At 35.9% G+C, this 24,531-nt stretch overlaps 1 protein-coding gene across 5 annotated transcripts in view; it reads left to right on the top strand.

Annotated features, from left to right (window-relative positions):
* The window catches only part of STX18 (syntaxin 18), a 73,475-nt gene that overhangs the window by 25,857 nt on the left and 23,087 nt on the right, over window positions 1–24,531 (top strand). For all 5 annotated transcript variants that reach the window (XM_064511441.1, XM_064511439.1, XM_064511438.1 and 2 more), the window contains 2 exons: window positions 12,063–12,130; window positions 24,199–24,314. In XM_064511441.1, the coding sequence (XP_064367511.1) occupies window positions 12,063–12,130; window positions 24,199–24,314 (184 nt within the window). The remainder of the gene's footprint in view (window positions 1–12,062; window positions 12,131–24,198; window positions 24,315–24,531) is intronic.

Below are 24,531 nucleotides of genomic sequence, written 5' to 3'. Positions count from 1 at the left end.
GAGTTGGGGTGACCAGGCAGCCTGGGGAGTTCTGAAGATTTAGGATAGATGGATACAGGTGTTGGCATCTCCTGTCACGTTGTGCAGGGGGTAACCCAAAACCTTTTTCTTAATTTTTTCTGTTGATACCATAAAGAACTTGCTAGGATCAAAATCTTTACACAAAGATGTGTACACAAAATCTTTCATGTACAGAACTACCTTCTTTTCCAGCACATCTACTTACTCGCTGTTGCCCATGATCTGTATGTGGTTTTTAGGTAAGGCATCATAACCTTCTCATCTCAGACTGCACGTTTTCTTTGTCCAGTCCTTTTTGTGATTTAATGGAGAAGAAATTGATTATTTGACACACATGATAAAGCAAAAGTACCAAAAAATGTTACATCTGCGTAATAAATGGAAGGTATTGAAATGCAATGAAAGGATTTTTGTGCTAAGAACAGTATTGTATTGACAACGGGAATCTAGAAAAATACTTGAACACTGACACAAAATGGTGCTGAAACCCCAGAAGTGTTTGACAAATTGGCAGGATTTTGAGACTGAGTAAGTGCTGTGTCGGTTAGGTGATGCGTCACTGTATAGGTGTTTCAGTGTAAATACGCTGGAAGTGTGGCACTCGAATGGAAATGGCCTGAAAGGAAAGCGTGGAACTGAAACAAGATACCAAATAATATCACTGGTATCCTAAGAAGAGCTGGCACCGTAGGCTGATACTCTGGGAAGAAGGTGGTGTGAAATGTCATCCGGCAGGTTGCATGGTTCCTACCCGCCTTCTTGTCTACTGGGTTTAAAAGCTGAAATACTTTCACTGCTCAGAGTGAGGAAGCTAACGCTAAAAATCTTGCAGGACAGTATAAATGAGAGAAACTGCAGTTATACCGGTGATGTACTTCTGAACAGACCGATGAAGTATATGATAAAGTATAGTTAGTATAACAATTAACAAAGTTTCAGAGGCCCGCTGGTCTTTTTGCAGTGGTGTAAAGACTGACCATTTTGAGGTGGTGGTGGTGGTGTTTTTTAACATACACTAAGAACTACATTGTAATAGCCTTATGTTCTAAAGATACCTTATGATTAGAGATTTGTTTCAATATAAAATATCATGGGCTAAAATCCACTTGATTAATCCAGTCTTAAAAGTCAAATGTTCTTCTTTCAGATGGTCTTGTCTCGTGGCCCCGCGCTTCTGTTTGACGCCGTGCGTGCTATGTACACCCTATAACCAGCTGGTTTTATGGTTTTGAGTTACAGTTCTGATTTATTGAAATTAATGCTTTAAACTTATACCAAATTCAGTGGGAACAAATGGCTGCCTCAGTGTTTTCGTATGCAAGGGTCTGATTCTACCCTGGCTTAGGCGGAGGGAGCGAGCCTGTACAGCTGATGCCAAATGCTTAACTGCTTTTGTGCCCTGCGATGACTTCTGCTGAAGCTGATTCAGTTCAGTGCCTAAGTTAAGCACGTGCACATGTAAGTCCCTATGAATTGCACCGTAAGAACTTGGATTCTGAATTTCATAATGGTATTCAGATAAAGTAACCTTTTATTACTGTATGTGTGCTAAATGAGACTGGAAGCATTTTTATATCGTAAAACGCATTTGAGTCAAGAATACTTAGCACTAAATGAGTTTAGACTGTGAGAACAAGGGATGAGAAAAATCTCTTTTCCAAAGAGACACAAGCAAAGTCGAATGCAGTTACTGAAATGTAAGTGGACTGTTTTGAACAGCAATAGTAAAGGCCAATTATTGCAAGTATGCATTTTGACCAGTTTGCTTTTATCTCCCAACCAAAACATACCCCACAGTTGTTGTGGGGTTTATATTTTAGTCAATGAGGTTTTGGATGATTGTGTGAAAATATAAATGTTAAGGAAAGTTATGATTAAAGTTGGACAATAAACAAGAAAAAGGGAAATGGTAAGTTTTATTAAGATCAGATGTTGCTTTTTTATTGAAAGTGTTTGTTGCCACAGGGAGAATAAATGAAGACTAGTTAAATAAAAACATGTAGCATGATTTTACCTTTTAGCAAATCTGCTTTTGTTTTTTTCTAGAGGTTATCTTGTGTTCCTTTTGATGCTTTACAGATCACTTTCAGAGTATTTAGATGTGTTTCTGTAGATGCAGGTATCAAACCAGTGTATTCCTGCAAGACTTGAGAAAACAATGACAATATAGCCCTCTTTTTTTGAAACTATACATGTATTGCAGTTTTGTGATTGAGAATGGAAACTTTAGTGTTTCTAAGTACTTATCCTATTAAATAAGATATTTTTCTGTATTTAAACCTTTATTGAATCCATTAAAATGGTTTTATGGATATGAAATTATAAATTGTGATAATTTCAATCTTTAAAAAAGTCAATAGCTTCAGAATGATTTTCTGTACAGTTGGAGTTTGCTGTAAATATTACGCACATTTAAAAAAAATGCAGCAACCCCACCCCCAAATAACACTCCAATAAAACCTAAATCCAGTGATAATACTGGGTACTTTCAGTGTTTATTATGGTCAGTGGGGAACTGGAGCTTTCCAGCTATTAGGTCTTAATTTTGCTTTATGCTTATTAAAAAGTTTTAAAAGTCTTTGACATAGAAATGGTGTGTGATTGTGCCAGAAAACTCCAGAAATAGTCTCTTCATCATGTGCTGGACCAAATCTTATCCATGTACCAATGAGCTGTTTTAAAGAAAGATATAGCCGGATGAAATTTGAAACTTTGGGCTGATAGTGAGTTATTTATCACCAAATTTTCCAGTTTATATAATAAACAATGAATAAAAATCAAAACGATCAAGTCCGCATTTGAAGTGTTCTTTAAAGGTTAAGTATTTAAAATGTGAACTGAGAGTAGTAAAAATCAGCCTGAGTTAGAATTTTTGAACCATAGGCAGTATATATAAATAAATGCGTAGTAAAGCAGGAATTAAAGTATGAAAAATGTTTCCTGTAAAACTAAGCTTTTTTTTCTTTACTGTGCAAGACTGCTTTTTTTAATCATTCATTTTTGCCAGTTTGATATTAAGCAAAATGAAGCATTTTCTGTTGATCAGACATTAGGAAATGGAGTTTGCTGCTTAATGCAGCTCAGAAATACTCTGTCTCTTAATGATAGCTGAACGCTGATTGTGCCACTCTGCAAAGAGATTCTGCCTTCTGCTGTCCCACGGTGGCTAAAGCAAATTCTGTAGTGACTGCTTAAACTCTTATTTCTGTCTTACCCAAGCAGAAAATATTGTATTATTTTTAAGTTAGAAAAATACTCAATATTAAACACCTGAAAAATATTTTTAATCTTTTCTAAGTTATGTACCAGCTCTACCCTGGAAGAGTCAAAATGCCTTGGTCTTCGTTTTCATGGCTTTGAGAAAAATTCATTTGATTCTGAACGTCTTTACACCTACGTACCATGCATTTATTAATAAAATGCATTCCGTGGTTATAATAATTACTTTGCTCTGAATGCCAGGTTACTAATAAAACGCAATTCAGACTTTTCCCTGCACATAGCTGCTGCTGTAACCTATATGCTGATGTAAAGCAGAAACTGAACAAAGTAACAATTTTCAGGAGATTAGAGGTAGCCAGGCTGACTGTCTCCTGGCTCTGTGCTTGGCGTTTGAGGGCAGGGCCACCCCCATGCCATTGTTTAGATATTATTTGCTCTTTTGGGTTTCAGATTACAGGAGCAATTGATCTGCGTGACCTATTCTAGAGGCTTTAACATTCGCAGTGGAAACTTAAACCAAATGTATACCCTCCAGAGACAAATCATCTGAAAACTGGCCAGTTGTCATTTTGAGGCAATGCAATGTTGTTCTGCAGTAAATTCAGATAGGACAGCACCACCTAATGGACTAGGAATAAGTAACCATCAAAAACTTCTGAAATAACACTGTTTTCACACTACTAAGGAAATTCAGAGCTGAAGCTGAACGTTTGGGTTTAATCTTTGGTGCATGTCATTATAGCAGGGAATTACATCATTTAGTCTTTTGAAGGTTCGAGTTTCTGAAATGCGTATGTAGAAATCCAGGTAATAGTCTAGACAAAGTCTTGTCTGTGTGTAGGCACCAATCCTGCAGAGCGCTGTGCGAATTCGTTGGGCCTGCAGTGCTCAAAGTAAAGCCTGCATGGAAGCTGTGTGGAACCTGGGCTTCCATGTGCACCTTCAAAAGGTTCATAACTCCTGTCAAATCAGAGGTAGTTCTTGGTGGAAAACTTCTCCATATGAGTCATTTCTGTATCAAACCCTTTCAAATTAGTCTTTCTTGACTGTAATAATCTAGGTAAGAGCCCACGCTTATTTTCAATTTTATTTGATATAAATTGTTTTTCTGTTTATAGTATGTATTCTGTTCATTAGGTTTCATTACAGATTTCAAGAAACACTTGCCTGCATTGCATGCACTAACCATTGAAGAGTTCAGCTAGAAAATGAGAATTTTTATGTTAGATACTTAGAAACAGAATTTTGCAATTACAAAAAGCCTATTACGGCAATTGCTGCATCTCTTAGTACTACTGAGACTAAGAGGCTTTTAGTTTGAAACATGCAGTCCCGGTACATCTTGTAACTTCTTATTGAAATTCTTAATTTCTTCTGAAATAGGCAGTGGGTATGTTAAGATGGACTGTACATTTAGGATTTAAAACCGATGACAGGCACATAGATATTAATATTACAAGATAACAATCTTAATTTTTTTGTTTTTCTCATTGTAAAATATTGAGACATCCCATGTAAATGAGATCTATTTAGACAAGGTTTTTAAAGATGAGGCTTTTTTAGACATATTAAATCAAATGTAAAATGTATTTTTTTTTGCTCTGTTTTTTAATTTTGTGGTCAGTAAGGCACTTCTATCAGTAGTCCATGTCAATACTGCTGAATCAGCAGTAAATGCAGTGTCTCTTACGACTTACAAAAGCCTTTCTATTATGTTTTGCTTTTAAGTATTTTTTAAAGTTTTCTTTAACAAAGTACACTTTGAAAAATTTAAAATACAGTACAAAGTGTACCGTTCGGGCTGTGGTAATAAATAGTTTGGTGGTGGTGCTCTGATGGAAGAGTAAACTCAATAAAACACTATGTTTGTTCGATGAAAACGACCATTCAGCGCTGTAGAATTCTCCCTACAATGTGTCACGGGAACCTACCCCAATCATTTTAATCGTAAACAATGCTGCCGCGTCTTGCGGTGGTTAAACGTATGCAAATTGGAACCTACTGTTTCATGAGTGATCAATTCTTTGTCGTGAGTGGAAAGAAATGTATGTATTGCTAAGATACTGAAAGAAACATCGTTGGGATCTTTGTTCTAGAGTGTGTGCCGTTGCCCCTTTGTAGGGAATGCTTTCCTGTTTCCCTTTTTATTTAAAAATATATCCTGCCCTCAGTCATAAGAAAAATCTCCAAATAGAAGAACATCCACCATTTCTAGTGAAGGCCCCAAGTATAAATAGAGCCATGCATGCCACCTGTGGTAGCAGATGGCAGCCATTCACAGCTTCCTTTTGTGTTGGACCTGCATTAAATGCAATATTTGCTTTTACATTTTAATAAGAGTTGTTTAAAAAACTACAATGGCAACAAAACACAGACATATGCATTAAAGATTTTGTCTGCAATGAAGATAAATTTTTCAAAAGTGCACATTGACACCTAAAGTAACTTTAAAAACTTACCTTACAGATTTTAATGTGAATTTACAGAGAGTATTGTTTTTACTTGCATAAATGCTGACACTTTTGTTGCCACCCAGTGGATAATTGCTGCTTCTTCCCTGCAAAGAGTCCATGAGATTTTCAGTGTCAGAACTGTGCTTGGGAGTTTGTAAATACCACCGAGATTTATACCCTTCATTTTGTGATTGTTTAGAATCAAGTTTGTCAAAGAAATCACATTTGAAAGTTGCTATAATACTCTAGAATTACTATTCCCCCCCCCCCTTTTTTTTTTTGTGGTATTTACCTTCTTGTAATCCTCCAGCAAATAGATTAGCAAAAGGTAAAATAGATTCAATACAAAATTTGGTTGGTTGCAAAGATTTATTATTTTAATAAGGACAGGCATCTAATTGGCTTTTGGTTGAAAATCTTGGTCTTGATCTTGTGGTGCACTACTTACTTGAAATAATTATAACATGCTGCAGCAACATAAGCAAGTTACTTTGCTGCATACCACTTCAGACGTACAAAAACTATCCTTTTATTTCTGGGTTAATTTTTTGTAAAGGTAGTGGGCTGAATCAGCTCGTGGATGGTTCTGACAAGTGCCAGAGCTTATACAGCGTGATTGGGAGTGAGGGGCAACGAGCCGGATGGTGGAAGAGATTTGAGACCCTTGTACTTTGGGGAGCAAGAAGCTCCTGCAGTGGTTCACCTCATCTTGTGGGAGCACAGCTTGGACTCCAGATCTTCATTTTTGTAGGTGGATATTCTCATCTTTAAGCTAGAGAGTTGTGCTCTTCATTGCTAATTCTTGATGGAATAATTTATTCTGAATTCTCTTTTGCAGAGTGATAGAATGGGGAAATATTCTGAAACCACAGTACCTCACTCTGATAAGGGCACTCCCTGGAGATGAAAGATATGGCTTTAAAGCTTTTCAGGCTGTGGGTAGCAAAGAACAGTGGTCTTGCTGCTGTCTTCGGTGGTGGTACCACTGGTAGAATGACTATGGCTTTGGCTTTTTGACAGAAAGGAGAGGCTTATGGGTTGTAGAGTCTGATATTTGCAGCTGTGGCCAAGATGTCAGGCTTTATAAGCTTTATAACTTTCTCTGTTTCCTGTTGACAAGTTTATACTGCTACATACTGAAGTTTGAGCTTTATGAACACCATCATGAATGCTGCTGTAATGTTTGATATCTACAATAAATCAGGCCTTCAATTTCTAATTCAGCCTTTCTCAGAGTATAGAACCGCATGTAAGAAACTGCAGTCCAAATACTTTCTACAGCTGGAGCTGCTGGAGTCTCTAACTTTTGTACCTGAGCTTTAAGTTATCATGTTAAATTTCTTCAGTTATAATTAAATATACCTTGTTTGATGGCTGACCCATCTTAGGAAGTTTCCTACTGGTGCTGTCCAACTGGTGTTCTCCATTGGGCTGATACAGGTGTTTTGGGGGCTGAATGAAAAAATGGATCACTTATATTAGTTAGCTTTACAGAATCTTATTACCCCCCTCTCCTAAAGATTAATTTAATTTGAATCATTTCAATGTCGTGGTTTATGGAGCTGACCCTCAAGGCAGTGCCGAACTGCAGTGCACAGGTAGGAATTCGGAAGGGAAGAGGGAAAGTCTGGGATGTTGTAAGTAATCTTCATTGTTAAAAGGAATGCAGCCTTCAGTATCTTGGTAATAAGAAGCAGTTCGAAAACATGTTGTTGGTATAAAAGATGTTGGCAATATTGGGAGGAAATGTAATTCATTCCCATGTTTCTCATAAAGGTGTGTCAGTTATATATGGAAGTTCAGTAGAGCTCCTACCCATAAACTTTACTACTATGTAGTGAAAGAATGCTGCAGCTCTGAAGGGCATCTCTTTAAGCCCTCCTATCCCTTCAGGGGAGAAAGGAGAATGTTTTTTTATTTGAAGGTTGAAAGAGAGGCTCATTTCTCTGCTCCAGACTTCAGAGAGGAAGAAAGCTAATTTCCAGAGGCAGAGGATTGGAACCATGACAGGAAGCCAATACTCGGATGCGTTCGTGCTTGGTCTTCAAATTGCCTTCATCTGTCGTCGCCAAGGTTGCGTGGACTGGTGGTATAATCGTTTTGAAAATGGCATTTGCAGCAGGTGGGAAGTTGCAGTTGTGATGGATGTGTGAATGGAGTGAAAAATGGCTAGGCTGAAATGCAAGTGGGATTTAAGATTGCTCTAGGTCTACTTGAAAGATTAATTAGAGGAGATATAAAAAATCAGCCCAAAAAGGCTACGGGGGGGGGTGGGGGGGGGAGGGGGAGAGAGAGAGAGAGAGAGAGAGAGAAAGGCTGATCAGTCAAGAAAACTGTTGCAGAAGGGAAGGCTTTGTATGGATAAAGTCAGGTTTGTCACACTTCACCATGAGTTAACTAGTACTATTAAATAAAACAAACCTTAAAATATTCTTTAGCTATGTAAATAAAAGGAGAATTAGCAAAAAAGTGGATTTGTCATGCAGATGGAGTACAGATTATGAATAGTTTAGGTATGGTCTCCAAACTAAGTTAATACTTTTTCTGATTTCAATAAGGAAGAAGCCATGGCCCAGCAGGGTAAAGGTGAGATATGTACTGGGAACCAGAGTGTGGAAGTGGAAATTCGTACAAATAAGATGGAGGCTAAATCTCAGGCCTTTAATGCAGTCAAATCATGGTTGTTAGATCGCCTTTAGGCAGAGTTCAGACAGAAGGAGTTTGAGAAATCACAGATCTGAAGGTAGTTATTTTTTAACAAAAATGCACTGAGTTGGAGATGGTACCATCTGATCAGAGGACAGCAAATTTAATGACTATATTTAAGTCAGCAGAGGGGAACTAATTATCGCATCAATAGACCTTTTAGTCTGACACAGAAGTATTCAAGACTTTAGGAAAGATTTTAAGGGGAAAAAATAGGTAAATACTATCATTATAATGCACTATGATTTACTGTCTCACTAAAGATAGAACATGTCCAACTATCTTGATACTTTAAGAAAATCTGTGTTTGCTTTGTTTAGAAAATCTGGTGACCTTTTTAGGACTTAATAAAGTGTCTGATAAAGTGCCGACAGGAAGTGTAGAGGAGATGAGCAGAGAAATTACTGAATATGACCTGGCTTTAGCAGAAGCAGTGCTGGGCTGTGTTCAGAGTATTGGGCTGGAAAGTGGTTACTAGTTGAATTGTTCTGGAACTGATTTCAAAACTCAGCTATTTTAATACTGTTTTAATGTTGGGAATGTGAAAAGTAGATTGGTCTGGTAAAATTTCCTGGTGACGTGATGTGAAGAGGGTGGAGAGAGGAGCATGATATGTTGCAGAAAGGGCTGAATGACTCAGGTCTGGAGTTCTGGGGAGAAGAGAGGAATTCAGCAGTAGAATATGCATTTAGGGACCAAAAACAAGACTAAATTAGAAGCTAATAGATGAAAATGGCGGAAGAAAAGATATTTCCATCTCACACAAAGTATGAACACCAGTGTATGCACCTGTCATCATTTGCCTTGAAAAAGGCTTGATGTGAACTGGAGCAAATGCAGAGAAAGTTATGAGAGTGATTAGGGAACTTCAGAACTATCTTGTGAGGAGCAACTTGTTGGGGGGAAGGGGGATTACAAAGGTTATGGGGAGATAGGATTAGGGTCTGTAAATTCAAAAGCACACATGCAAGGAAGGAGAGCTTTTAAGTGAAAGGACTGTTTTGAAACAAGAACAGATGGATGGAAGTTAGTAATTAGTAAACCTGGAAATTTAAATGTTCTTATTCATAATAAAGAGCAGTAAGAGTCTAATAAAGCATATTCCTGTTCAAACTGAATAGCTGTATTATCTTTAGGATGAAGCATGATAACTTTATGAAGAGTATAGACTGTGCTCGTGATAATCCAGAGTAAATATAGGTGGTTGAACCTAGAGGTTTCTTCACAATTTTTGTTTGCATCTTCATGAATATTTGAGTCTGTAGAAGATGAAGCACTGTACCTAAAACTTTGGCTAATTGTTTAATAAAAGCAGCATTCCGTTTATTTAACATTAGTGAGACCTTATTTCTCATAAAATTGCTTAATTATGTTGATATGGTAAAGAGAGATTTAAGTCAAAACTATGCCAGTAGCACGTGGTAAGAAAAGGCAAAAGAGATGCAGCATCAGTGCAGGATCACAGAAGTTGCTGTTAGGATTTGAGGGAAAGCAGAACAAGAAGTTTCACTTCTGATGCAAATCTTGGGAACTAAGAGCTTGATGCAAGTATGGGCATAATAGTGTCATTCTAAATTCATGAAAATAGCTTTACAAATGAAGGAGAGGCAAAGTGGGGTCAGTGCAATTCAAACACACGATGACAATTTTAGCCTAAATAGAATGCTCTTTGTGACTAGATGAATTAATTACTGTAAGACAGTGTTCTTGCTTGTCATTCTGATTCTTTCTGCTTGTTAATCACTCCTAAATTGTAGCTATTGCAATATTAAGATTTATGACTTATATGTTTTTGCTCATTTATTTTTGAGTTTAATGTTTGTTTGCATATTAATGTAAATATTTTAAATGTCTCTTTTTTTACATTTTTACTCTTTGTCTTCTTTAGTGCTCTCTTTCTGCCTGTTAAAGTACTGTTGTTCTACCAAAACACTGTATGACTGTTTTAAAATGTTTTGCTTTTGTAGTCAAGCTTCATTTACATATTAAGCAAATGTCATGACATGCCAAGTCTGAGCTGAGGAAGAGATTAGGTATGTGAAAAATAAGCTCTGGTGGCAATGAGAAGGAGCATCTGTAGAGTGGTTTAGCTGACTCTTTGTGCCCCATTGATCTTAAGCAGTGATTTCAGTATTGCTGCTCTTACTGCTTATGACAGTGGTAAAACAGTGGAGAAAACTGAAGTAGTTAGTACTGAAGGTACTAACAGAACTCAGTTTGATATGAATGGGAGGGAGTTTCACCCTCTGTTAATCATATGGAAGACTTTAAGCATGAAACCTGGGAAAATTCTTCTCTGATACCATGGGTTGTAGTGAAAAGGAAACAGAGCAAAAGATAATAGTGAAACATATGCATATTTGTTTGCAAAAAGAAAACACTTATTTTTGGTTGTACAAATCATTGAGGTCTTACTAAGTATATTTTTCCTCGTACTTTTTTCAAAGAGCTGCTGATCTTTTGAAAAAATAATTGGGGGAATTAATCTTCTATTTATCCAAACTATTTTGTATTCTTTCTCTGTGGTTTTTTGTTTGTTTAATTACAAGGAACATTTGCATGAAAATAGGATTTTAAGACTTGAACAGCTTCTGATGTTTTTTCCCAGATACTTGCAGTAAACCACATTTATTGTGTTTGTAAACCAAAACAGCTATTGTCATGTAAAATTCCTTGAATTTTTTTTTTACACTGAGTTATTAAAAAATATTAGAGAATATGTTTTAGGAAAGCTCCCCCCCCCGCCCTTGAGATTATGTACCAGTAATGTATGTCATTTTTTTTCCCCCCTCTTGTGTCTGTCTCTTTCAGGACTTGCTAAAGAAGTCGTGTTGGTAGTCATCTCATTCTGGGGCTAATTCAAACTAGTTTTCTGTAGTTTCATCCATTTTGTAAGATAAATAGCACTCTGTGCTACACAAAATCTTTTGAATTAGACTGAAGTTTGCAAATGTTCTTTGAGATTTTTAGGAGTTTTTTCGTCTTTGCATTTAAAAGGGTCTTTGGAACATCTTTTGTTAAGGAAAGCAAATGGATTTATGGGAAAATGTATCTGCAGTGAAGTGCAAATCCAGATTCTATTTTATGTGGATATTTCCTCCAGGAATGATTATCAGATGACAGAGAAACTGCTTGAGTTCAGGCACAAGCTGTTCACTGTATTGCTGCAAAAATGGAAAGGAGGGGGACAGCATGTTGCTTTACAAGTTCTAAACTAAACTTGAATATATTTTTTTACTTCATAAATAGAATATTTAAAAATTTTGTATGATCTTTTAAAAAATAATTTATTTTCTGAAATAAATATACATATTTACATACAATAAATGTAAATATACATTAGGTTCTGGATTGGCAGCTTAGATGTTTAGTGACCAAATATATGCTTTTTGGCACAAGAAATGTATTTTTACTACTTCTCTCCAAGTTCTGTTTTCACACAACAGATCGTCTTTAGATTATTTTTATGTATCGACTGCTTGCAAAATGTGAAAATTATGCTGTAAGAGATGAGATTTTATGACTCTGTTTGAATTACAGAATAAGTGAATTGATTTAACTAGTTCATATTTGATGTGTGGAATTACTGAACTTTGAACATATAAAAATAATCATTTCTCTGACTATAAAGTTTAACATTTCTGACCTCTGTTTATTTAGATCTCTAATATTGGGAAGCTGAAAGATTTTCTTCTGCAACACAGAAAAGATTACATTAATGCTTACAGGTAAGTGTGTATTTAAATTTTTTTATTACTATTTTCTGATTTATAAAATGGACTGCCTAAAAATCTGTAGGTACAGTGACTAAAAACAAGCTGTAGTTTGCTGATTAATTGGCTTACTGTAAGCTATTTAAGATGAAGAATAATGCTGTCACAAGAAGAAAATGGTCCTAAATAAAATGAGGCTCAGAATTTGAATATGATTTCTGGCTATTAGGAGTGAGTTTTGGAGAAGGAAAAAACAAAAAAAAAGAAACAGCCTTGCAGTCCAAGCTCAACACCTTTTAAGGACAAGCAGAATATGTTTCTGAGGTGGATCTTGAGACAGTACAAGACTAGATTTAGTGATCCAGGTTATCTTTTTAAGTCTGTGACACTAGATCTGTCTATTACCACTAAGTATATAGTTAGCGTCGACAGATACTGGAGGTGCATGATGTGAACTCCTGAGATTCTGAGAGGTGAATTGGGAATGAAGGACATCATTGAGAATGTGGTGTCAGGGACACCAGCACAGAATTTATTTGCTTTGCTGTGACAAAAAAATTCAGGCTTCAATTCTGGTAGTTATAGTTGTGTGGAGAAAATTTTAATTCTCTTCAGCTGTTATGAAACATTCAGAATTGCTGAATCTGGTTACTGGGCTGATAGGTTTAGTAGTAACGTCTTTAGAAGATTAAAGTAGAAGTTTATTTACAGGTTGGTGCTAGTAAAAGGGAAAAAGAAACAAAAAGTATCTTATGGTCTGCAGATTTAGTATTCTTAATGAATTAGTAAATCAAGTTACCCTAAGATCTATAAGTTTAATATTACTGCAACTTGTATTTTGAAGAGCTGAGTACAATTAATCAAATCATTTGAGACAGAAAACTTATCTTTTAATGAAACTTTTGTTACATGCAAACTTTAGTCATACTATAGGTTGCACAATATTGCATTCCAGAAATGGGTAGTACTTCATAGGTATCTCCACTTAATGAACTCTGTTATTGTAAATAGCAGTTTAAAAGTTTGTTGAAGTAATAACCAATTTATTGCATTTCCTATTGTAGAAATGGGTTTGTGTCATATTTTATAGGTGTTATAACTAATTATTTGAAATAAGTAGATAGCCTCTTCATGTTTTCAAAGCACAGACCCCACAAGATTTAACTAATCTTCCCTTTAACTCTTCTTCACCCTTCTCAGTCTGTAGTTACATCTGGGGGAAAAAAAAAAAAAGGGAGAGCAGTGCAGCATAACCTAAAGTGAATGCTGTCTTTGTGGGAAATGAGTGTGGAAAAATCCTCATCAAACCTGCCATGCCTTCGTCATACTGTCATTTAAATCAGGAAGAGCTGCCCACCCTACTTATGTGTAGGGAAAGAGGTGGTCTCCCCAGTTCTTGGACTCCAGTTCATTTTGAGATTCATGGTTCAAAAACCACACGTTAAAATTTCCGTCCTAACTGGGATGCATTAAAGAATGGGGTTGTAACATTTAATGAAGAAGCCATTAAATTTTCTACCAAGTGGAGTTTCCAGATTGTGTTGGTGCAGCCATTTATTCTAAAGAGAATGTCAGCAAGGTATTCTTGAGGTGACTGAGGTGGATTGTTGTTGCAATGCCCTTCTCAAAAAATCACTTAAAAGAACTAACCGTCTCTTTTCCACAGTCATCTGAGAAAAGACCTATGCAGGAATTTTGTTGTATATCCAAGTGAAACAGCGTTGGTAAACTTTTTCCCTTTGAAGGAGCTGCTGTGAACTCCACAACTTCCAGTGACGTGTTTCTCCAATCCATGAGCATAACTGCAGTATCGCACAAATTGAGTCATCCCTGTCTATGCTGTGATTTTGCCACAACCCTGAGTAAACTAAGCAGTTGCTGCAGTCAGGGTAGAGAAAATACAGCTTAAAGTTATCCACATGTTGAAGATGTCGAGTCCCAAATTAGTTTATTGCCTTTCTCTGAAAGGCTTCACAGGTACAAAACAGGAATGTTATCTGGACAGAGGTATTTAAATCCTACGTAAGAAGACAAAGGGAACAGATGAGCCATCTGCTCTTTCTTAGGCTCTGTCCATATTGGAGGAACAGTCTTAGAAAAAACTTCTAAGCCTGAAGGGTCTGTCATAGCAGTAGCAGTACTGTATGATCAGTGGTGTCAAAATGTGTCCTTAAGTAAGTTGCCAGAAGATTTCTGGCACCTTCCCCCACACCCACCCCAAGATTTTAAAAACAGCATTTTGTGATTGTAGGAGTAAAACCAAAAAAAAAAAGAAAATGAAGATTTTGGCATATTTTAAACTTGCAAGATAGCGAGAACTGTTCATAATCAGTACCCGTGAAAATGAAGCTCAGCGCTCTCTCACTTTCTGTGTATATGTACCTATATGTCTGTTCTCCATGAAAGATATATGAGGAACTGCTTTTCCAAGCAGCAAGCAAAAGTGGTATACAGCTATGTGATACGACCAGCTCTGTGTTTTTGAATTCTTGTTTGGGATAGTTAGTGAACGACACTAGGTGGAGCTACCATTTTAATACTGAAATAACTGTTTTTATTGTGTGAAAGCTTAATATGAATGCCAAAACTGAGAAACTGCAAATAATTACAGTAAGGACAAGCCATCAGGAGCAGTTAACTTTTGGGTTCTATATGTGTTTTATTGGCAATAACAGGTATAAAAGTGATAGTCCAAGCTATTTTGGCTTCTAAAAGTTGTTAATTTTTTTTTTAATAAATTCTCTTTTAACCAGTTATCATGGTAATTCTCAGTGATTTTCTTTTTTTCCTCGGGCATTAGCTGAAGAGGGGAAAAGAAAGAGGAGAGCTTTTCATTCTTAAACTATAAAAAGCCTTCCAAATCTCATCTCTGATTCTAATTGATCCTGTCCTTAAAGGTCAAACTTAAAATAGGTAGTATTGTCAAACTCTATTGTAGATTACTTATGCAATTCTACTTTGTGGATAAAAGAGAACCATAGCCTCTAGCCTGTCAGTCTCCCAGTTTTAACAAATACCTTAGTCATTCAAAACAGCAATTTTAATAACTTTTCAATACTTAAACTATGGGGAAAATTTTTAAAACAATTTAATGCTAGTGGGCTAACCTGGAAATTTTGTAGGTGGTTTCATTTTGTTAATGACATTTGACTACTCTTTATTTTGTCAATTCTGCTATTTGTTTTTCAACTATAGCACAATGTGTTGGTGAAATTTGGCTTTCAAGTTACTGAACTGAATTGTTCAATTTTAAACGTCCTCGTAATGTGTTAGATCTAGGTGTTTGATTGCTTCTTTGATCTTTCTTTTGCAGACTATAAATTATTTACTAATAATGTCTTTTAGTTTTGGCATACATAAAATGTCCTGCTACAAAGGGCAGATCTTTAATTTTTAGAGAGAGATTTTTAGTAATGGCAAAGACAGCTGTAAGAGGACTTAATTGAAACTTAGGCCTAGACTCATTTTATCAAATTTACTACTTAACTGAAATGCCTAAACTGAGTGCAAAAAGCTTAAGAATTAGTAATTGCTCATTTGCCTCCTCTGTTGTGGTCATTCTTGATTTGACTTTTATCAATAAAACATGCATGGGAAGGCATCTTAAACTAGTGCTGCAGTGATCTAAGCTTGCTAAGTAAAATTGTGCTATTGCTCCTTTATCCTCTTTTGCTTATTGGGATTTATTTGCTGTCTCTTACGCTTAGTTTTTCAGCTTTCTGTGTTAAAGAATTCTGCTGTTTTGTCGTCTTGCCTGTTGTGTTCTGTCTGCGGTGGTTCTGATCTCTGGGTTGAACTTCTAAGAGCTTTAGTAATACAAACGATGAATCATCTTTCACTGACAACACAAGTTATGATGGAAGACGTACGCTGGAAATTGGCCTGCTAGAAGACACTGATTTACAGAGGAGTACATGTAGCAGCTCCTCCTTCAAGCTTAACTCCAAATGTATGGTTATTTCTTATAAATTGGCTTAAAAATTGTGGGTTGTTTTATTCTCTAAAGCTATGGCAATACCAGTGGGAACTTGGGCTTTCTCTACAATGAACATTTTAAAGAAAAATTATATATAATGAAAGCACTGAATGAGCAGCAAAGGGTATGAGTGATCGATGTTGTTATCAATTGTATCTACTAAGCGAAGGACCCATAATGTTAAGTACAACATTATTTGTATTTAACATTATAGACTTGACTTAAAACTAACTTTTTTTTAAAAGAACATGCTTTATAGGAGATCTTTTCAAATATTTTCTTTTTGGCCTAATTACTCATCTTAATATTTACACATTTCAAAGCTAATTTAAAGTTTCTCACAGTCTTTTGGGTGTCATACTCATGATCAATGAGTACATTCATTAAGCCTGGAAAAGAAACCTGTAGCATCACTGTTCCTACTAATAGTAGCGATCACTGAGCTTTCCTTTTGATGCTTTCTTGACTGCAGTAACTCTCCAAGTATCTTTGGAATGAAGTACAATTCATCAATTAGTAAGGCTTTAAGGAACCTCTGGGATTATTTGAAAATTAATCAGTTTCTATTCAGAGATGCTGTGAAAATACTTAGAAACAACAACACTAAAGAATATTTGGGTATTTCTTAATATCTGGTTTATCTCAAGGACTTTCTCACCAGCTTTTTTGAGTAGGTTTATTAAGCTTCATATTGGTGTTTGGAAGGCACATATGAGGTGTAGATATTTGAGGCATGTAATATATTTTAAAGAAGAATAGCCAAGAATTTTTCTTAAAATGGAGCTGATTAATTTTTTTAAGTTTCCTTGATAATTTTAAAAAAATCATTTGCAGTTGGTTAGTAAATATGGATAACGTAAGAAGTTTAAATATTAGAAAATTATCCCTGCAAAATTGTGATCTTTAAGGACTTCCCCAGTAACACAGAATTCGGGTAACGTTTATCTTTAATGAGTGTTAATTGTGAACAATACCTTAAAAAAAAGGAAAAGAAAAAACACCTTTCCTAACTCTATAAAGTCTGAGAAGCAGATTCGTACATTATAACATTATATGCTGATGAGACTGTTGGTTTTAGTGGAATAATTTCTCATTTATGTTGTTGGCATAGCTGAAAAAAGAAAGGACTCTTGGTTTTTCAGTTCTATAGAGAATTAGATTTAAGGGTAAATGGTTATTTCTTCCTTCTCCATTTAGTCATAAGCTGCTTCCAGCAGAGCAGGTTGACCATCCTTCCTGGAAAGGAGGAGGCAGGGATTCTGGATTCCAGTGGTGGTGTTTTTATTTGTGCTTATTAAGCAAACTGTGATCATCCCCTTCAGATGTGGATTGCTGCTTACTTTCCCATTTTCAGTGTATTATTGCTGTATGTTCTATATATTCTTCCTCTCTCGGTCTGTTTACTGTAATCCATATATCATCTCTTTCCTGCATTGCTTTCTTTGCTGTGTGAGATCCTTTATTTGGTCTTTGGTAGACTTGTCTGAGGTTTAATCTCTGAAGAGCTTGGGCCTCTGCTTTTGAACGTAGATTCCTCTATGGTTTTGACCACTGAACTACCAAGGCAGTTCTATGTTCCTCTTCAATACTGTTCTAGGAACTGGTTTTGGTGCATTAATCATGACGTATAAATTTGAAATGGTCCTCTGGGATTCCTCCGTGGTCTCTTGAAAGGATCTTTCAAGGCTGAGATGTTTTAAAGAAAGCTTTAATTGGACATTTGGAATTACTTGAGAGACTTCTAGATTTTTGACCATAGAACACCTCATACTTGAAGGGGCAACTTTTAACTTGAGAGAAGAACTTTCTGTCAGGGATTGTTAGACATCTAATTAATTGTCTCTTGCAATTGCAGAGGTATTTATGTGGTTAATCAGTGTTGTGCGGGTTGATTCTGAATAGAAATGGTATTTTTCCATGGAAAAGGCAGAATGGGTAGTTTCTGATGTTTCTTCATTGTATGCGTTATATACAATGTTGGTCGTGTGTATTGTTAAGTGTTTGAACATTTCATACATCGTTTATAGCTGATAATATAAACTGAAAAAAATCTTAATGCATTATCTTTCTGTCTTAAAGAAAATAATTCTGCCTCTTGCCCTAGCATCTGCGTGCCTAAGAGTGTTCGGGGGGGGGGGGGGGGGAGCGGGAGCAAAAAATCAATTATGTTTGCCAACTCATACAAAATAGTTGAGCACTTGCCCTGTATTTTATAGAGAGCGTTCCCTTGACGTAACCAATAATGGAAAATAAGTAGCCATTAAAGGACTGTAAAAACAGTCTCTTACTGGCTCCTGTGCAATGCTAGACTGCTTTATTGTGCTGACTTAATCGTTTTTTTACAAGAAGCATGGCTTTGTTATACTAATATAGTTAAATACGTAGGTGACCAGTAAGGACTTAAAAAGAAAGTCTAGCATTCCCTTCATGCAGGTGTATATGGTATTTGCTTGGTCTCCAGAGATTTATTTTCAAATGAATTGTTTTCTTTTTGGCTTTTACTGAGTTCAAATATCTCATTTTAGAAATTGCAGTTCTTAGTAGCAGCATTCTGGAATGTCTCAGCAATATTTTACAAAACTGAAAATACTAATTCAAGTATGCCTATACTGCCTGTACCAGTAGCTTCAGTGGTTCAGTAAGCTTCCCCACAGACTTTGAAAAGAAGTTTTAAAATATGTTGTTGTGGGATGTTTTGTCGCTTGAGCAGTCAAGCTTTTACTTTGGATTTATGTCAGACAGTATTTGGATGGAAGTGGGAAGTAAATTAAAATGCACAAAACATAAATAATTTTTAAATGTAGTAGTTAAATAAAGTAATTTAAAACATGCCAGATGTCCAAAGGGAAGAAGTTTTTTAAAATATCTGTTGTATTTACAACTGTGGTCATACATAAATACACACACAAATATATATGTGTGTCTATATATATATTTGTAAAGGAATATCTGCAAGTGATAAACTGAGCATATTTCTGTTACAAACAGTATGTGTCAATATTTTAGAACCAGTTAATCTCAACTTCTTGCTTCTCTCTCTCTTTCTCTATCTCTTACAATACATTGTTAGAAGAAATCAAGCTTTTCTGCTTCAGTTGGTGAAGTTTTTTGAATCACTAAGCTGAAAATATTTCTATGCACCAGCAGGAAGACTTACTAATTCTACTAAAGCTGGTGTTGCACGTCAGTAGGCTCTGGTTCCTTGTCCTTTGCCAGCAAAATAGAGCCATAAAAATGATGAGCTGAAAAAAGGATATAGCTGATACTCATATACAGAAGGGAAACGATCTAGATTGTTCCTAACGCTACCTTGCTTGCTTTTAAATATTTCTTTCAGTGGAGATCCATATCTTCCCTCTGACATTTTATTTTTCCTGCTTCCTTGTACACGCTACTAGTTTTTTTTTTTTTTTTAACATTATCTTTATTGTAACTTATTTTGATCTTACCTTAGCCTCTTCTGGAGTCAACAGCTATGGTATATTCAGTTTTTCACGCGTGTTTTCTTTGATCATACCCCTCTCGCTCCTTTGGATGCTCTCCCAGGGGGTGTTGCAGTTCAGTGCTCAAATGAAACAGTACTCCAGCTGAGACCTTGCCAAAAGCTGAGGATAGCGGGAAGATTACCTTTTATGTTTAATGGATTTTACTGTGTTTATGCTTCCGTTATGATGATCACCTTTTACGTAACAACATGATGTTGTTCGCTTATGTTCAGTTTATGATTCTAGATGACTTTCTGAAGATCAGTTGTTCCCCGTTCTCTGAGCATTCAGACAATTGTTCCTGCAGCAACAAAGAGCTTCTGACCATTCCTTATTCAAAACCTCCATGTCATTTCTCCAGGTTGGCAATGTTGTTTTGAACTGAAATCTTGTTCTCCTGATATACTTTTAATCCCCTTAGGTTATGCCTCTGCAAATTTAATAAATTTATTCTTATGGATGTGTTCACCCGGGGCTTTTCTTGTAGTCAATCAGTTCTCTTCAAGAGCATGCCTTTGGCACACAGGATGAATATACACTTGATCAAGTTTACCTTCAACATTATCCCAGCAGGCCTTGCACCTTCAGATAGACATATGCCATCACTTGAATCACACATCTCTCTCTCTCTCCGTTTCGTGCACGCATGCTTGTTTGCTCACTTACGTAATTGCATCATGTTATTAAAATACCATCTGATGCTTGTTTCTGATGAAAACCTCAACAAATATATACACATATATATATATATATATATATTTTTTTTTTTTTTTTTTTTTTTTTTTTTTTGAACAACAGAGGTGCTAAATTGGGCCCGGATGATTTGGAAGCAGTAAGCTGAGGGAAGTAGTAAATGTAGCTTTCAGTTGATCTTACTGGTGAAAGTTAATGCCAAAAAAAAAAAAAAAAAAAAAAAAAAAAAGAGGCATCTTGGTTTTCTTCATACCCTGTGGGAAAGCTTTAATTCTCTACTGAATACCAAGCCAAATACGTTCTTTGGTCTTTCTCTCATTAATATTTGCAGACTAATATTGAGTTATCTTTGTCATCCCTTGCTAGTTATATTTCATGCTGGACTTGACCTTTTCTGATTGTGTCCCTACATGTTATGCTCTGCTAGGCTTATCATTAGCAATGAAACTGTCCACTTTCTACATGCGGCTTCGTTGTGTTTGAGCTTAACGAAGGGCTCGTGAAATAGCCAGACTGATCTCCTATTGCATTGCCAATCCTTCTCTCTTATCAAGGGCATAATTGCAAATTATCTTAATATCATTTCTTTAAGATAACTGCTAGTTCACCAGTACTTTTTTTCTGTTCGTTCTTAGGTTTTCCTTTTCTATGCAATTTTACTGACTAATTTTCTTAGACAAGTTTGCCTACTTGATGAACGTTGTCTTCACTCTCCTTCCTAAGAATCACAAAATAACCGAAGTTGCCTTCCAGCCCAAGTTTCTCATAAAGCTTCCTTCTATTTATTAGGAAAAAAAAATCTAGAAGAATTTCATTTTTAGTTTTTTGTTTTTCCTACCTTCTTTATCTACATGCTCTAGCAAGGGTGTGTTTTATGCTCCAGCTGTACTGTAATTACTTCTAAGTGAGTATTTGTATCTTTGATGTACAGGGCACAGCTTCCCCCTGCCCTTGGCCTATTCTTTCTAAACAAGTGTTTCTTTTCACAGTAAAGTTAGAAAATGGTGATTAGATGGGTTTTCAGTATAATCGTGGAGTTTTACTGGGGAGTGTAATTGGGACTGTGGTACCCTGTTAGTACCAGTGGGTGCCATATGTGCTTTGACACAACGTGAGGTCATTGCATCTGCATGATTCCATCCTTGCCTTCCCAAGGAGGCTGGGGTTTCAGGTATCGTTGACTCTGAGTGGCTTGACCAAATCTTGTTCAAAAGTGCCGGTACCAGATACTTTGCAACCTATAAGCAATTATAAAGAAAAGGTTATTTTTTTCTGTTTTTCTGAATTAAGCTGCATTTTGCTACCTTTGAAGCTGTAACGCTCCTACTTAAAAATTTAGTCTACCATATTTTTATGTTAGCAAATAGAAAAAGTAGCTGAACAACTTATTTTCCAGTGCCAGGGCTATTAAAGCTATCCTCAGTTTATAACTATATTACTAATACTTACCCTATTATTAAAAATAAAGCATGCCTGAGGCAGTTTTCTCATGTGTATTTTAAAGTCTAATTTAAAAGAAAATTATGGTCTGGATTTTGTTATCTTTATTTTAGCCTGTCATGTTAAAAAATGCATGGAAAACATAGAACTGTTCAAATACCACAAAGTTGGGCAGGGTACAAGAACCTAGACATATAAATATAAGAATTTTATACTCTGTTCAGTAGCAGAGCAGCCAAAACTGATTATTGTGCCCTGAAACAGAATAGTGGAGATTTTTTGCTTCATTGGGGAGCCATCATGAAGCTATTATTCTATCCTACTTTTCTGTCTGAATTTGGATGCCCAGCATGCTCAAGTAGCTCTTTAGTTGGGGCTTGCTGAAAAATGCTATGCATTATCCTGTACCAGATGATCTTGCTAGTCCCCTTCTGTCTGGGCCTGCGTGGAGTTGGGTATACGAAAGGATTTTGTTGGCTTTACAGATGCTGAGAACTTGCTTTATGCCTCAGAATAGTAAGTAAAAGAACTCTGTATGAGTAGAGCAAGAGGTCTGTCCTAATATATTTAACAGTGTGGATTATCTTATGTTCCATATGAAACTATCAATATGTCATCTTCATCGGGCTGTGGAAAGTCTTTCCACTAGGTGTCTCTAAAATTAGACAATTTCACATCTTTTGTAATTCTGAAGCAATTTTCTAAAAGAGTGCAAATTAGAGTTGTAGCTTAGAAGACCACTGATGAGACTTCCAGTAGGGATTTTGCTACAGATTAGTGCCACCTTTGTGTCCTGACCAAAGGAGAAAATTCAACTAGCAAAATATAAATGAAAACATCATATGTGGCTGCTTTTCTGTAAGTTACAAGTTACAAAAATAACCTAGAGTAGTTTTAATCAGAGGGCAAAAAAGCCGTGACAGTTGCATGCAAATAGATGAATGTGTAGAAAACAAACATGAATAAAATATAGACTATTATTTTTAATTTAGTTTGCTTTTCTGTTTGCTAGCTAATTGGTACTTGTGTACTAGCTAGCCAGTGAGCAGTTGCCAGTTTTCAAACCAGATGCAATATGTGCTGCTTTTTTTGTATGCCACCAAGCACATGAGGGAGGTCAGAATATTTTGACATGATGCTCAGGAACATTGGAGTAAGCGCAAACCTGTGTGGAGGAAATCTGGGAGTATCACTCTGACTGTACATTGAAGATGTAGGAAGGAATTGGCTTTGTTGCATGTGATGTGAGATGAGAGTGGAGAGACTGTGAATGGTTGTAGGTATTCCTGTGGCAGCGATTGCAGTGGATATAGAGAGGATTTGGCATTGTTGTGGTGAAGTATGTAAGAGGCATTTCTAGGGCAGCAGGCTCTATTGGCTTTGCATATTGAATTCCCTTTTTTACTTGTGTGTATATATATATTGTATTATATTATACCTACTTTGAACAAGTGGAAAAATGTTCTCATATAAACAAAAATCTACACTAAAATGAAGATATGGGTTAAGGTCATCTTTCCTGATTTTAAAGGAAAATACAATGTGCTCTAACAACTATATAATCAGGAAACCCATGATGAATGTTGGATAAGGCACTGTAATAAAGTTTTATTATCCTGTCATCTACAGCAGTGGAACCACTATGAAATACCTTCATATAGTATGTTTTTCTAATGGGTATCTACTATGTATTAATATTTTACTAAAACAAAACAAAAAAAATCCTGAAGTGTTCTGAAGTGAACCAGTTAATTTATTTGACTCGGGTAACATTGAATGGAAAGCTTTGTCTAAAACTCACTATTATAATTTGGCCTTTTGTAGCTTGCATCTGTTTTTATTAAGTTGTTAACAGAAAGATGCATTAATTCTATTAGAAACTATTAAATATGTAATGTATCATCTAAATTTAGAAGTAAACAGCCAGAAGAGGCTTTAATAAATCTTAGTCTACTTCATATTAAAAATACATTATTTTCCTATATTCCTCTCTACTACTGTTTGAATTCACAGATGGCATAGCACACCTACTTTGAAAATGAAGTTCAGCATTTTGAGTAACAAAAGCATGCATTTAAGTGAAATTAGTTGCAATATTTTGTTCTTCCTTTCAGAGTTTGAGCTGTTCCTCTATTCTACTTGTTTTCTTGTTTTTAGAAGTGAAATATGCCTAACTGGTCTAAGTACTGAGTTTCTAATTGTATTTTCTCCTTATCTATTCACTGTTGGATTATATAGGAGATGATGGTATAAATTGTTCTTCCCAAATCTTTTACCAGTCTAAAAATCTTTTTAAAAAACCCCAGATTTATAAAAGTGGCATTTTTTTTATTAGTGATGGGTATTGTACTTTTACTGTAAGAATAATTTATATCTTCTTTTTCTCTGAAAATCAGCATTGGAAAAAAAAAGCCTCTGTGGAGATGGTTAGTGGGAGGAAAGCCCAAATGTTGGGGGTTTCTAAAATGACAGTTTGTCTTGTTTTTCAGCCATAATATGTCTGAATATGTGAGGATGACGGATACGGAGCGTGATCAGATTGATCAAGATGCTCAGATATTTATGAGGACATGTGCGGATGCCATTCATCAGCTGAGAACAGAAGGTAAACTGAGGAACTTCTACATATTTTTTTCTTTGTTATTGATAAAAGCTAGTATAATGCTGAATATTGGATGGTGTTTTAGAATCCGAAATGCTTTTGGAAAAAGAGAACAGTAAAGTCTCATTTCTCTTTTGTTTTCACCTGTATAATCCCATTGACTGGTTAATGCTATACTTGATTTATTGTTAGTGAAAGGAGAGGCTAGCATGTATAATTT

The sequence above is a fragment of the Dromaius novaehollandiae genome, chromosome 4, assembly GCF_036370855.1.
Source record: "Dromaius novaehollandiae isolate bDroNov1 chromosome 4, bDroNov1.hap1, whole genome shotgun sequence".
NCBI lineage: Eukaryota > Metazoa > Chordata > Aves > Casuariiformes > Dromaiidae > Dromaius > Dromaius novaehollandiae.
Note: the sequence above shows the minus strand (reverse complement) of the source record. Positions and strands in the feature narration are given on the sequence as shown.